Source organism: Sapajus apella, unplaced genomic scaffold (assembly GCF_009761245.1).
Source record: "Sapajus apella isolate SASKATOON/1434 unplaced genomic scaffold, GSC_monkey_1.0 scaffold28, whole genome shotgun sequence".
Taxonomy (NCBI): domain Eukaryota; kingdom Metazoa; phylum Chordata; class Mammalia; order Primates; family Cebidae; genus Sapajus; species Sapajus apella.
Window position 1 is genome coordinate 22,185,415 of NW_022436968.1, and position 16,367 is coordinate 22,201,781.

Here is a 16,367-nt window from a genome sequence, read left to right on the forward strand (position 1 = left end):
TTGGAATCTGGTCAGGAATTGTGGTATGGAAGGCCTTTTCTTTGTCATTACTTTGCTGTGTATTTACATTTATGGAGGGGATTCCGCTGACAAGTCCAGCTGGCCTAACTCAGGGTGACCATCACTCTTCCATCTTGCCCAGAGACCACCCACTGAGCTCCTGGTCAGAGGTCATCCCTCCCCACCTCGAGTGGATCAAAGATGATAGAGGCCAGTGTGGGCAAATTTGAGCCTGGCCAGGTCAATATTTGGGCCGTGAGCAGGAAAACGAATGTCTGTGTACTGTTGCATGAGTATTCTCTGCCTTTCTGGGGCTAAAATTTAATATTGGAGAGATTTGTTCAACCGGTCCTGTCTGTAGATAGGTGTGGTGGTGGGTGTAGCCACTTTGCTTTGACTGTGGCTCCCTCCCTTGGTTGCATCTGCCCTCTTCCAGCTACTGTTGGACAGTGAAGAGGTTTCTATGCTGAGATCAAGAGTGGGAACACATGTTCCAGAACCCACTTTGGGAGGGTGGTTATAAGGTGCTATGTGGCAGGTGGCAAAATGCCTTAATCCATCTTGTATGCCTGTACCTTCGCTTAGTGTGCTGTTTTCTTTGACCCATGGGAAAGCTACCAAGTTCACCCTCTGGAATATTGGGCTTCCTATTGGACCAAGAAAACTAAAAACTTGTTTTGGGCTTGATCTGGTGGATGTGGTGTCCCTACAAACCACTGGAAACTTATTTGAAGATGGGAGACTAATTTGTGATAAAAACTCAGAAGTAGAGGGAGTCAAACGTCTGCCATACTGGAGGAGAGTATAACACTGCTTGGCTATGGTACTCTGTGGGATTAGGAGTGCATGATGGCCTTATCAGAATTCCCTTTGTCTCCAAACAATCTTGGAGTTAGATTTGTTTTGTAAAAGGAAAGGGAAATGGGAGGAAATCTCCTATATACGGTGTTTAATGGCACTTTGGCAAAATAAACCAATGCAGAAAAGGTGTAAGGTCATGGCCCAACTAACTGACAGTGGAAAAAAGCCTGTGTTTTCTGAATCAAAGAAAAAAGATGATGACATTTTGATTGCTCAGTTAAATGAGGCTGTAGCTCCTCCTCCTACCTATGGATGGGCTGGGGCTGCTCTATGAGCACCTGAGTTGGGGTCCCCATCATCCCTGATATCCCCACCTTTGCAGGAATAGGAGCCAGGAGCAACAGGAATGGTCTCTGCCCTCACTTCTGACAGGAAACCAAATTCGGCCAGAGTACCCCTCTAGCTCAGGGAAGGCACTTACCTCTTCAGCAGATTCCTATAGGGGACAGTGATGCTGTCACAGGTCAGCCTATGAGGGCTTGTCTGGGTCCACTCTCCATTTTCTATCTTTGATTTGTTTAATTGGAAAAATACTTGGACAATCTGAGGAGGATAGAAGACTTATTCTCCTCAATATTTGCAACCCACAGCATCCCTTTGACAGATGTGCAAAATTTTCTTTGCACTTTATTGACCTCAGAGGAGCACAGAATGGTCCTAGGTAAGGCCAGGGAAGAGGCTGACTCCCCAGGTAACCTGCTAAGGATGACTATACAGGTGGCTTTACCCATCTCATACTGGGGGTGGAACATAAATGGAGAAGACCTTATCAAGATTTAGTCTCATCAAGACTGTGTTCTGGCTGGCCTCTGTAAAGGAGTGCTGAAACAGAATTCTTTTTAGATGGAGTCTTGCTCTGTTGCCCAGGCCGGAGTGCAATGGCGAGATGTCAGCTCACTGCAATCTCCACCTCCTGGGTTCAAGTGATTCTCCTGCCTCAGCCTCCCAAATAGCTGGGATTACAGTCACATGCCACCATGCCCAGCTAATTTTTTATGTTTTTAGTAGAGACAGTATTCACAATGTTGTCCAGGCTGGTCTCAAACTCCTGACCTTAGGTGACCCACCCATCTCAGCCTTCCAAAGTGCTTGGATTATAAGCATAAGCCACTGCACCCAGGCTAGAAAGGTCTTAATAAGGTTCAGGAGGTTAGGCAGAAGCCTAATAAGAACCCCTCAGAATTCTTGGAATGGGTATTTAAAGTGTACAGATGGTATACAGATATTGATCTAGAAGTACCGACAAATGGTAAATACGACCTTTATCAGTGAAAGTGCTCCTGGCATTTGGAGAAAGCTGGAGGAGATGGATGGTACATGTCCCTGTCCCAGTAATAGAGATTGCCTTTAGGGTGTTTGCCAGTCCAGATAATTTTTAAAATGGAACAATGAAAGATGAAACATCAGGCTAACCTTCTGGCTGTGGCTCTGATTCGAGGGGTCCCAGGACCACAGTGTGAATTTCCTTTAAATGCTCCAACCCAGGTAGGACCCCCACTGAGCCCAAACCAACAAAGGGGGACACCCCACTGTAGGTCCCAACCAATGCACTTATTACAAGCTAGAAGGGCACTGGAGAAAAGTCTATCCACACTCCAAATAAAGAACAATGTTAGGAAAAACCTCCTCCCTGTTCACCAGATGCTGGGAATAGCTGAGAGGTCTGAGGTTAAAGATATCTAGGATAAGGACCAGGAATGATGGGGCCCTGGGGTTGCTCCTGACCCAAGCAACACCCTCCATTCCCACATGGAGTCCCAGGTCATGATGACAGTGGGGAATCAACTTTTTGACTTTTTGGTGGACAGTGTGGCTAGTTACTTGGTGATAAATACCTGGCTGTCTAAACTCTTCAGAAACTGTTAAAGTGACCAAGGTCTTTGGAAAAACCTTAACAAGACCATCCTCCAACCCTTAGAATGTCAGTTGGGCCAAGCCACCTGAAGCACAGCTTCCTGTATATGCCTGAATGTTCCATTCCTCCATTCCTCTGCTAGGATGTGAACTCCTAACTAAAGTATATGCCAAAGTTACTTTCAATCCACTATGAGTAAATATTGTGGTACCCTCCAGCATAAGCATGTGCATAAGCAGGCTGCCATGCGACAGCTCAAAGACTCTGAACCTGCTGTCATTCCTGAGGAGATACTTAAAGAGCTAAGTCTGGAAGCAGGGGCAGATGGGAGACCAGGAAGGGCCAGAACAGCTGTCACAGTACAAATCAAGGTACAGGTGGGAACAATGCAGCCATGCTTAAAACAATCCCTGTTAAGCCAACAAGTGAGAAGGGACATCCAAACTCTGCCGTGTGCTTTCCTTCAGTTAGGACTCATTAGGCCTTACTGGTTCTCATATAGCACACCTATTCTGCTGGTTCAGAAGTTTGGGACTAAGAAACATAGATTTGTTCAGGACTTGAGGGCTATCAATAAAATTGTAAAAGATATCTACTCAGTGGTCCCCATCCTTATACTTTTTTTTAAATTATACTTTAAGCTCTGGGGTACATGTACACATCCTGCAGGACTGTTGCATAGGTACACACATGCCATAGTGGTTTGCTGTCTCCATCCCTCCATCACCTACATCAAGCTTTTCTCCCAGTGTTAGCGCTCCCCAACCTACCCGCCCCCACCCCCCTACTGTCCCTCCCCTCCCCTGCCCCAACCCCCCGACCTACCCCCATGTGTGATGTTCCCCTCCTTGTGCCCACGTGTTCTCATTGTTCATCACCCACCTATGAGTGAAAACATGCAGTGTTTGGCTTTCTGTTCTTCTATCAGTTTGCTGAGAATGATGGTTTCCAGATTTATCCATGTCCCTTTAAAGGAGGTGAACTCATCCTTTTTTATGGCTGCATAATATTCCTTGGTGAATATGTGCCACATTTTCCCAGTCCAGTCTATCATTGATGGACATTTGGGTTGGTTCCAAGTCTTTGCTATTGTAAACAGTGCTGCAATGAACATGTGTGCATGTGCCTTTATAATAGAACAATTTATAATCCTTTGGTTATATACCTAGTAATGGGATTGCTGGTTCAAATGGTATTTCTAGTTCTAGATCCTTGAGGAATTGTCACACTGTCTTCCACAATAGTTGAACTAATTTACACTCCCACCAACAGTGTAAAAGTGTTCCTGTTCTCCACATCCTCTCCAGCATCTGTCTCCTGATTTTTTTTAATGATCACCATTTTAACTGGCACGAGATAGTATCTCAATGTGGTTTTGATTTGCATTTCTCTAATGACTAGTGATGATGATCATTTCTTATGTTTGTTGGCCTCATAAATGTCTTCTTTTGAAAAGTGTCTGTTCATATCCTTTGCCCACTTTGGAATGGGTTTTTTTTTTTCTTGTAAATCTGCTTTAGTTCTTAATCTACTATCATAGATTCTGGATATTAGCTCTTTGTCAGATGGGTAGCCTGCAGAAATTTTTGCCCATTCTGTTGGTTGCTGGTTCACCCTAGTGATTGTTTCTTTTGCTGTGCAGAAACTCTTGAGTTTAATTAGGTCCCATTTTTCTATTTTGGCTTTTGTTGCCATTGCTTTTGTTGTTTTAGTCATGAAGTCCTTGCCTGTGCTTGTGTCCTGAATGGTATTGCCTAGGTTTTCTTCTAGGGTTTTTATGATGTTAGGTCTTATGTTTAAATATTTAACCCATCTGGAGTTTAGTATAAGGTGTAAGGAAGGGATCCAGCTTCAGCTTTCTGCATATAGCTAGCTAGTTTTCCCAACACCATTTATTAAACAGGGAATCCTTTCCCCATTCCTTGTTTTTGTCAGGTTTGTCAAAGATCAGATGGTTGTAGATGTGTGGCATTACTTCCGAGGTCTCTGTTCTGTTCCGTTGGTCTATATCTCTGTATTGGTACCAGTACCATGCTGTTTTGATTGCTGTAGCCTTGTAGTGTAGTTTGAAGTCAGGTAGTGTGATGTCTCCAACTTTGTTCCTTTTTCTTAGGATTGTCTTGGCTATGTTGGCTCTTTTTTGGTTCTATATGAAGTTTAAGGTGGTTTTTTCCAGTTCTGTGAAGAAGGTCAATGGTAGCTTGATGGAATAGCATTGAATCTGTAAATTACTTTGGGCTGTATAGCCATTTTATGATATTGATTATTCCTAACCATGAACATGGAATGTTTTTCCATCTGTTTGTGTCCTCTCTTATTTCCTTGAGCAGTGGTTTGTAATTCTCCTTGAAGAGGTCCTTGACATGCTTTGTTAGTTATATTCCTAGGTATTTTATTCTCTGGAGCTATTGTGAATGGAAGTTCACTCATGATTTGGTTTTTTTGTTTGTTATTGGTGTATGGGAATGCTTGTGATTTTATTTTATAGGCCAAGAAACTGGGCACAGAGATATCAGTAACCCACCCAAAGTTACATTCTAAGAGGTGAAGCTAATTCACACTCACAGTGTGGCTCCAGAGCCATGCCCTTATGCACTGTTTAGCTGCCTCCGTGCCCATGGCAAATGCACCTCTAGCGTCTCAGCTCCTGTTACTGGTGCAGTGAAAGTACCACAAACAGGAACAAGGCATTCCACACAGTGAGCATATTATTTTGATAAATATTCATGACATCCAGTAATCTCTAAAGCAGTTCTCAATCCTGGCTGCACTTTACAAGTCAGCTGGGGAGCTTTAGGCAGCGCTAAGCTAATGCCCTCGGTCTCACACTCGATTCTCATATAGTCAGTGTGGCAGATTGTCCAGCCATCAGGATTTTAAAAATATGTATGTATTTCCTTGGTGATCTAAATGTGTAGACCAGGTTGAGAATGATTAAATCTTCGGGGAATGTGGTAGTTGTAGGGGCAAGTTTCGCCCACAAAGGATTAGGTATTGACTTTATTTTTATTTTTTTGAGACAGAGTTTTGCTCTTGTTGCCCAGGCTGGAGTGCAGTGGCGCAATGTTGGCTCACTACATCCTCTGCCTCCCGATTCTCCTGCCTCAGTGTCCCAAGTAGCTGGGATTACAGACATGTGCCAGCACTCCTGGCTGATTTTTTAATATTTAGTAGAGATGCGGTTTCACCATTTGGTCAGGCTGGTCTCGAGCTGACCTCAGATGATCCGCCTGCCTCGGCCTCCCAAAGTGCTGGGATTAGAGGTGTGAGCCACCGTACCCAGCCAGGTATTGAATTTATATGTCAACCATTCATATCTTAATTCAAGGGTTTAGATTCTGCTACCTATAAAGTGAATTCACTTATGCTTGTCAATACCATCTGTAGTTTTAGATTATATGCTTCCTATAAAAGGTCAGAGCCAATGTCTTATGTATATCCCCAGAGCCTAATTTAACATCCCTAAACATCTGTTTACTTCCAAATGGAAAATAGTGATTAAACCACATCCCTCTCAACATTAATGGGAGCTTAACACTCACTTAAATCTTATTGGTGAACTGAAAACTTAATTGCTAGGCTTTGAGATAACAAAGACAGCACACTCTGACCCTGTAGTTTGAGATTTTTGACAGATGTTTTAGAAGGCTAAATAGTAAGAAATTTATCTGACTTCTAGCATGGAACTGTGATTATCATCACAGTGCCTATGACCCCAGCACAGGCAGCATAACTGAGAAATGGCTCCAGGACAAGGGCAAGAGAAAACTGAGGCACTTATGCTTTGCTGGCTGCTACAGAAATTGCACTTGACCACTTGACTCCCTCACTCTGGTGTAATCGTCAGCCATTACCTGTTAGTTTTGCCCTTTGTGGTACCTGGTCCACCCGCACTGGGCCACACCAGTTTCCTTCCTCTGGTTTTTTATAGTTTGTTTACCCTAAGTCAGGATTTGGCTATGAATCCCCTCATGATTTTCCTCCTAGATGAGGTCTGTTGGTAGCACTTTCTCAGACCTGGCCTCAGCTACTAGTGTACAGCTCTCCCATCTTCCAACAGCTGGATGAGATGCCTTTTGGAGCTGGCAAAACCTGTTTTAAGGTACAGGAGAGAAAAAGCATTTATTGGCTACTGACTGTAATCACAAACTACGGGAAGAACAGATGTCCACTAGCATGCAATAGCCACTCTTTTGAAATCATTCTGAAGTTCCTTTTCTCCATCTCTTTGACCCTTGCCTTCAATGTGGTTAGACCCTGTCTCTTGGTCTTGAGGAACTGCCTTTAATCATTACTTTACGTTATCCAAGTTGATCAAACAACTCTTCAACATTTGTATTCTCAGCCCGTGGACGTACTTATGTGGAATCCAACCACCAACAGCGACACTTTCCCTCCTTGAAAACAAGTCTTTCAATCCCTGTTTGTCTTCCCACATTGTCCTATTGTGGGTTAGTGTGCTACAGACCAGTTTCTCATTAAGATGTTTTTATTTAGGGTAGAAGGCTTGATCTTATCCTTACTTCCCTGGTTTGGACAGTTTTTTAAAGACAGGATGTCACCATTGCCCAGGCTAGAGTACAGTGGCACAATCATAGCTCACTGCAGCCTCAAACTCCTGGGCTCAAGCAGTCCTCCCACCTCAGCCTCCTGAGCGGCTGGGACTACAGGTGCACACCACCACAACTGGCTAAGTTTTAAATTTTTTGTAGAGATGGGGTCTCGTCATGTTGCCCAAACTGATCTCAACTTGTGTTCTCAAGGATCCTCAGCCTCCGAGAGTGCTGAGATTACAAGCATGAGCCACCATGGCTGGCAGCGTGGACAATTTTTAAAGCACTCCCCACCTATACCTATACCACATGCTAGAATATTCTTAGCCACAAGGGAAAAGCATAAGCCGTAACTATGCATGACACTGAATTTGCAGCAAATAATTTGCAACCAATAATGAAGTATCAATGTTTGCAGTGATTTCCTCTATGAATCCAAATAGATCCAGGGATAACCATGTAGTAATACCACTATCGCTGGTAGGCATTCTATATTTTTTGAGAGGAAAGGTAAGTGTTGGAATCACAGGCAGTGTGACTGGATGGGCCATGACTTCAGTCTGTGTCATTTATGCCATAGCCCTAGTCAAACCACAGCTAAGCTCAATGAGGTTATGATTACATATTGTACTGATTTAATCTGGGTATATCTGATAGGTGAACTGGGGCTAAAAACGTTCATAGCTGCTGGCCCAAATCATTAACAAATACCAATCACATATTTCTTTGGGTGATAATACCTGTTTGATCTTCAAAGAACCAAGAATAAGATTTTATGTAAAGTCAAGTATAGTGGAAAGCTATTACCTAATACAGTGGACATTTATTCAGGCCAGGGCACACTATATTGTCTAGGCATTATATATGTATATATTTTTTATTTGGTTGTATTGGGCTGTGATAATCCAGCTAGAAAAGTTTCATAAAACTGCTCAAATCTAAATGAAATCTTTTGCTAAAGAAAATATTTTGACTAGTTAATTCTGCCAAACCAGTCCTGGTGATTAATATACATGCCACAACTGGTCTGCTCTCATGTGTTCTAAGAAGGAAGCAGCTTAGCAATTAGAACCTTTTTTAATGTCTTGTTATCATTGCTAAGTAATACCTTATCCTCATAAGCACAGGTATTGAAGTGAAAGATTCAATGCAAAGATAACTCCCAATTTGCAGGTTCTTAAATACCTATAGGTTTTTTACTTATAAAGCAGTAAAATTAAAGACACGAGCATCAACTAAACAGCAAAAAGAGAAAACCCTCAATCCCATTGCTTTGGCACTAATATCTTTGGCTGATCTGAGATTACATAAGACACTAAAAAAAACTGAACTTTGGTTTGATGAAATAAACAGAAAGACAATTCAGGTTGTCATTTATAATTTTAGAGTTTGCTTCACATATACAATGCTGTGTTTTGAAACAATGAACACGTTCATAAAAAATTTATTTCATACTTTTATACAAATATCCACAGGTAATTTTTAATCATGAAATAATTTTACAATGCTAGTTAGTATAAAAATGTATCAAATGCACACAGACCAGTGACTTGACTTGAGATGACATTTTTAACAACTGTACACACCGTAACATCCTTGTTTCTTTGTTGAATCCCCCCTCCCAACACCCTTTCAAGGACATTCACTTTTTTTGTTTTTTATAACACAGGTCTAAAAACACTGTCAAAATATCAGCTCCTTAGCAATCTAAACATATTAGGGACACAAATTCCCCAAGCAAGAAACTGAGACTTTAAACACTGTTATAACCTGTTTTACAGAAACATTTGTAAACAAAATGTAGTTTGTAAAACTATTTTTGTGAATAAGAAGTCCAAAGTACAACCAAAACAACGTCCTTAGTATCTTAAGGTTTAAGATTTCTGAACTTTTTTTTTTTTTCAAAAGACAGACACTGCTTATACTATATCCAAAACAAATTAGCACCTGTTGCTGCTGCTCCCCATATCACTTATCTATACATTCAATAGAGACTGAATAGAGTAGTAATAATTCTACCCTCTGCCATTTTTACAATTAAAACAAACAATTTAAAGTTCTTATTAAATTAGCCCCAAAGTAATTTGGGGAATACAAATAGGGGAGGAAACAAAACAAAAAATAGAACATCGACTCACTGATTAAATGGTTCCAGTAACATTTAACAACATGAAAGCCATGATGCTCTGACTAGAATCACTGTTTTGGTAGCAGATACTCATTCAGTAGTCTTATACTGGATCGGTTTGGATCCACCATAGGCACTCACCATTTCTTTCAAGTCCTGAATATGCAGTATTTGCAGCAGTGAGTAAACTGCACTAGAGTTCAGTGAACAAACCCACTTTCTCCTTGAATTCCTGAATGTTATAGTATGAAATCCAGAAACATCACACAGTGTTCTAAACTAAAAATCCAATGCCTGAAATAATTAAACATCTTTACAGTTATAATTATACTTCTTAAACCTTTTGGGTTGTGGGGTGGAGGCTGTCATGAAGGAGAGGTTTTAATTTGAAGTTACTAAAACAACTCTCTGGTACATTGATAAAGATTTTCTTTTTGTAGTAAATAACTTAGGTCAAAGTGATGACCTCCCATGCTCTGATTGCTTAAACCAACCTGAAGGGTAAGTTGGAGACTCTTTGGCCTGTTAGTCAATAACAAAATGGTTTGTAAAGAAAAAGAAAAAATAAATACCATATACAAATAAGTATAACTAGCATTCAAGTCTGTTGCACCTGTGTGTTTTAGTGAAAGGGAGAATGAAACCTGTATGCATTTGACGTGAGCAAGTATTCACGCAGCTAGGAAACGGGAAAAGACGGCAGCATGGCAACATCACCTTCTATTGCACATTTAGTTTAAGACAGAGCTTTACATTGAAATACAACTACCCCAATGGCGTAGTCTTGTAATGTGAGATAGCTAACGTGAAGGATGTCTGCCACAGCAGTCCCGGGGTTAGGACAGCCACTCTGTTAGTGCAGGTGAGTGTAGGTCCCTTCCTCAGCTACACTATCTGGAGGATGTCACCTGAGTGCAACTGAGCAGGCCCTTTCCCAGCACATGTAAGTCAGCCACACCAAAAACAAAGGCAACCCAGAACGTTAAATTAAGGCAGTTAATGAAAAATCCATTCCAACAGTTTTAAATTTGGCTGTGCAAAACAGGAGCCTTAGGCTACATAACAATATCCACAGTTAAAACTGTAGGTTCGTACTATGTGTAGTCACCCTGAATTCGGTCCTCAGGGATTGAGCAGGCTTTTAAATCCAAATTGAATTTCTGAGTTGGAAAAAGCAGTTTGGGTACTGTGAAGCATTTTTTTTTTTTTTAAGGAGCCCCCCATGAGTAGCTTTCATTTTCATTCCACTTTGTGATCCACTGTTTTTTTTCAAGATTATCAATATACTTTTCATCTTTGATCTCTCGCTCTTCTTTCCGGATCCTTACGGCATGGTATCGGGGAACACTGTCGTCGTACCTAGAGCGTTTAAAGAATCCACACTGGAGGAGGAGGAGAAAGAGAAATTAATTAATCTCACAAAGAAGCAGGTGCACTAAACAGGAATGTCTAAGCTTTCTGTTCAGCTATGTTTACCTTTGGACTAAAGGGAAAAGACACGGTTTTCTTTTAAGAAAGAATAAGAGGTTGAAATGAAATAAGAGCCAGTGGGGATCAACGGAAGAGAAGAACCGCTGTAAAACAGGAAGAAAAGTCCATTTTCATCTTCTCTTTACATTTTGTAACAATGTAGGCTACCTCTTTACTAACAAGATTTTATGAAAACAGTGCTTCCATATTTAAAAGTAATGACAATATTATATGTAAAAGACCTAATTATCAGATTAGAATATCTTTTAGGAATAATTTTTTAAAGGCATAAACCAAAGATTATTTCATGCCCCTCTCCCACTACTAAAATGCAAATCATGCCACAAGTATTTTTCAAATTACTATTTGAATATGCCAGTGTTCCAACAGGTCAATTTAATAATCTTTTTCTCTCCTTTGAGGCTCTAGTACACATATCACTTCTCCCATTAGGTAGGAGGTAATTTATGTCACCTGGATTTGTTGGTGTGCTTCTAATTAAGCTATTTCATTAATAAATCACATAGTAACTGTGTCCTGCAATAAAAATCATGTGCTGCATAGGACCTGAGAAATGTATCACTATGCTGAATTTCAGATGACACCCTAATTTCTCTTGCAAAAACACATTTACCTTTAAATTGTTCATGTGTACATCTGTGTATATATTTCACTCAAATATCCAATCTGATCCAAAGTATATTTTTACTGAGATATCTGAATAAATTTGAATTGAGATTAAATTTTTTAATGAATTTTTTTAAAAAGGTGTTTAAAATGCAGTTTAAAAGAATGAGAAAGATATTAATGGCTGATAAATGTCCTGTTACTGTTGATGTCACATAATAAACACATTAATTTTGAATGATGTTATAAAAATGCCATGGGACAAGATAAAATTACATGCATAGTTATCACTAAATCAGTAGGCAAAATGGACCAAGGTATTTTGTTCCAGGTTATTACTACATGGATTTATTTGTTATTCTGTGCAAAAAAAAAAAGGGGGGGGGGCCAAAGTACCTATCTATTTATTACAAAATATGACTGCTGCCTGCCCCATTTAAACAAAGAAGGAAATTAAGGGTGATAATGTAAAGCTGAAATGGCAATATTGTGATTCACTGTGACAGTGCCATGGAAAGGGATTACAGGAGTAATTCTGTCCTCTCATGCCCACATAAATGGTGAAAGGAATCACCAGCAATTCCTATTTCCATGGATTCACAAATAAGGGAAACAAAAATTTAAAATCAACTGAGACTCAAGGTTGGATAAAATCTTTGGATACATGAAACATGGTCAAACTCCATCACAACATATCGCAATAAAAACTGTTGAGGGCATTTCTGTACTAGAATTTTTATATGTAAGGTAACTTTGGTAGAGAGTCATCTTCTAAAGTTGGCCACAAAGCCCGTCATGCTGATAATCATAGATTGTTGTAATGGTCTTTGACCTGTAGGAAATATGCAGGAAATGAAAGGTGCATGCTTAGCTAGCATAAAATGATTCCTGAGCAACAGTAAAAAGCATTCCAAGCCTTCCCCATGACTTTATAGCAAGGAGAACAAAAAGATGACGACAGTGAGGAAGCCTCATGAAGAGAAACACATTTCCAACATGCAGCAGGTTAATTAGGCGGTCAACACAGCTTCCATCTGTGGGAAATTCCAAAATGAACAAGAAATCTGGAATGATTTCTTATGCATCTTTGAACTCCTTAGTAGGATGCTACATACTGAATTAATAACACATGGCAAACTGGGTTACTATGAAAGACTAAAAACCTTTTTGTGTGTATAAATATTGCAATTTTCTCCATTGCTGTGGGTGACGTTTGACAAGAACACAAAATAACTCACCTGCAATGAAAGATTCTTTGTGCATTAAAAAAAACAAAAAAAAACTGAGCTTTCAAGTGAAATGAAATAAATCCAAGCAAGGCAAGCCAGTGTGGACATTTGGAAAGATCTGTTAATGGGACACACACAGCAAGCTGTTGTTCTTAAAGTTAGCCACCACAACCATAGCAGGTCCCACAGCTAGCAATTAAAAAACATTGATCAATTACCAATTACAGAAGTAGATCAATACTATGCATCAGAAGTAAGCCTCTCTTTATCAGATGGCTGAGCATGGATCTCAGCCTTGTGATATGTGGCATCATAATGATCTTTCTTATTTCTCTTGAAGAAACCACACTACAAGGAAGCAAGGTATTTAGTCAATTTTACAGTTTCGTGTATAACAGCTAAACAACAGAACATCTCAGATTTTAATCTGCTTTCTACTTGAGGCTTGTTTACAAACAGACCACTTTGAGTCAACCAGCAGTAAACAGCCACTGCATTGTTTCACTGTCACATTCAACACACTATTACCATACATCTCTGGTCAAAAACTTATATGGATGACACTAGTCGGCTCGTTGGTTTTTTTTTGTAACAGAAATCCTGAGGATAAAAATCACAGGGAAAACGTATATACACTGCTGATTGTAGCTTTGGGTAGTTTATTCTTACAGGAGAATATGAACTCCAAAAGAGGCAAAAGATGCAGTTTATTGAGACAAAGGTTAGAAAATAAATTTTCTAAGTAAAAGTTAGTCCAAGTCCAAATAAAATATAGATATACTGTGGGTATTTTTCTGCCTTTTATAGTAAATTTTATGGAACAAATGCCATTTACTTGAGGCCTTTGCATCTGTGGGGTGAATCACAATACAAATTCCAATACACCATCATGAAAGAATGATTGCTGTCATTTTCCCAAATTCTGAGTACCATATAACCCTTAAATGGTAGGAACCCCATGCTCCTCAGGTTAGGTCACTGTAAATGGGTATAAGTATAATTCTACTTTCTACTATAATTTCCTTCATTCGATGATAGAGAACTTTTCCTGTTTACTTTTATCTAGTTCATAAGGCCATGGAACTGTCTTTTATAAAATTTAACCTGGTCAAATAAAATCTCTCCCGAAACATTCTGCTTCCTAGTCCAGCAGCTCATGAAGGTAAAGTCTAGATTCACTTTGTACGATATATGGGAGCTACTGGCTCCATGCAGCTATTCAGATAGAAATTAATTTAAGTTACATTTAAAACTATGCCTCAATTGAATCAGCCATATTCCAAGTTCCTAATAGCCACACGTGACTATTGGCTACCGTATTGGATGGTACAGCTCCAGAACATTTCTATCAATACAGAGTTGTTGGGCAGCTTTCAATAATATGTGCTAGTAAATAGGGTGGGCAGAATGAACTAGGAACCAAGAGGCCTGGTCCTGCCTCCAACTTGGCAACATTCTTAATATCCCTGGGCATGAGCATCCTTGTTAGCAAAATGAAGGTGATTAGACCACCCCAGGGGACTTTTTTTTTTAAACCTGCAAACAGAATCCTGACATTTAAAATGGATACAATCTGAACTGCTCTGCAAGAGTGGGGGTCTCCATCTGCCTAGGTTAGCCTTGCTCTCTACATGGATATACAAACTCCAGTTTAGGGGCCGCTGGATTGTAGTTCTGACCCTAAAATCGTATGACTTTTTAACATACTAAATAATTGTGTTTAATAAGCAAAAGTATAAAGTAATAAAAATACTTCTCATGTGGGGTTGTATAACTTGTATTTTAGAGTTCCCTTGACAGTCTGGATACCTCAGAGCTTTAAAAAAAAAAAAAAAAACTCCTAAAATAATGAAATCATATAATCCAATCAACATACTTAACAGATGAGGCAAACAGAGGTCCCAGAGAGGTGGTATGATTTGCCCAAGATTATATACAGCTTAGGTTTCTTAACCTTCAACCCACTGCTGTCTCAACTCTCTTTAAAGGCTGCCAAATACTCTGGAAAAGTTATCCTTATGACCTCTTCCAGAAAATATAACATCATCCTCAAATATCAAACCCTAAATTTTTTTATATCAAAATAATTTTCAAAGCCAGGTGCAATGGCTCACATCTGTAATTCCAACACTTTGGAAGGCCTAAGCAGGAGGATTGCTTGAGTCCAGGAGTTCAAGACTAGCCTGGGCAATACAGCAAAACCTCATCTTTACAAAAAAATTTAAAAACTAGCTGGGTGTGTGTGGTGGTATGTAGTCCCAGCTACTCAGGGTGCCGAGGTGGGAGGATTGCTTGAGCCCAGGAGGTCAAGACTGCAGTAAGCCATGATCATACCACTACACTCCAGCCTGGCTAATGGGGCGAGACCCTGTCTCAAAATTTTTTCTTCAAGGCATCTCCTTGAAAAAATATTTTTATATTGACTGGCTATGTTTGCCAGAGGAACCTACTACCTGAGGTAAACATCAGATGTAAAACTGGCTAAAACTCCGTACCAGAAGGAGTTTTGTTATGAGCAGACACCAAGCTTCAATTACATGAATAGAGGACATCAGAAAATTTTCTCAAATTAGCAAAATGCAATTGAAAAAAATAAAGCAAAACCAGATGCCCAATATTTGCAAGTAAGACTATCTTTAACCTGTAGGTATTATATTTTTGGATCCAAGGAAAGGAAAAGAATGGTTTGATTCTAGGGTGTTGCTGGTTTATCCAAAACCCTCCAGACTGGACATGTTTGAGAATCCAAAATTTTTGGCGTTTAAAAAAAGTAATACACTGCATACCTAATGCTCCTATAATCAAAATGTTAGTATTTCTGCAGTGAAATTAATCAAAGGATGAAAACTTTAAAGTAGCCTCTCTTCACATCACATCAGGTTTTTCTGCCAAATAAGTCATTACATACTTTGTTTTCAGAGCTTTTTGGAATTGCACATAAGGAATTATAAGCCTGTGTCACTGTGAATAATCCAAAATTTTTAGGTTGTAATCTCTGGCAGTAAGAATTTGTATCCATCTCATACAGTTTTTCATAATGTAGACTCTTTGGTAGAAGCAGGGGAAGATACTACATTTTACTTGAGTCAAAGGGCCAAATTCTAATGAGGAACATCATATTGAACCTAGACCTTCCTCAGGTTTGATACATGCTACAGTGACCCCCCTTTGAGACAGTTACTCATTCACGTCATGCTTTTCTATTCAGAATCTTGTAAGCATAACCAACTCCAACGGCTGCTATGAACATTCTTCACAGAAACTGAAATTAGCAGGGATACAGATTCAGATTATTATGATACCCTAACAATTTGGCTTAGATCCAGACTTCAATCTTAGGTGAAGAAAATGCTAAAGTAGTAAAATCTACACTTGTTATTTGCTAAATATGCTAAATTATGTGTGACAGACACCAAAATTCATTTAAGAAACTTGTTGTGTACAAATATGCTTTAAATACAATATTCAGTAAATATACAGCTGTTCATTGTAAAATTTTCATCAAATTTGCTATGTCAAAAGAGTTTCATAATAAAATGTTACAAAAAAGGAAGCAATGAAAAAGAAAACACTATCAGTGCTGACTCCCATTTTTTAAAACATGAAGTTTATGTTCTGAAATTCAAATGCCAGATATGACTTAC

At 39.5% G+C, this 16,367-nt stretch overlaps 1 protein-coding gene and 1 long non-coding RNA gene across 4 annotated transcripts in view; one reads left to right on the forward strand and one right to left on the reverse strand.

Moving 5' to 3' along the window:
• Positions 1-8,630: 8,630 nt before the first annotated feature.
• ITGA6 (integrin subunit alpha 6) overlaps positions 8,631-16,367 on the reverse strand; it is an 80,642-nt gene continuing 72,905 nt past the window's right edge. For 2 of the 3 annotated variants that reach the window (XM_032292945.1, XM_032292942.1), the window contains one exon: positions 8,631-10,779. In XM_032292945.1, the coding sequence (XP_032148836.1) occupies positions 10,606-10,779 (174 nt within the window). In that variant the 3' untranslated portion in view covers positions 8,631-10,605. Of the gene's footprint in view, positions 10,780-12,941; positions 13,072-16,367 lie in introns of all 3 variants that reach the window. The other variant, XM_032292944.1, reaches the window with a different exon arrangement.
• Positions 10,742-11,615, forward strand: LOC116561166. The gene is made up of 2 exons (XR_004273321.1): positions 10,742-11,214; positions 11,247-11,615. It is a non-coding gene; the product is annotated as an uncharacterized LOC116561166 (long non-coding RNA).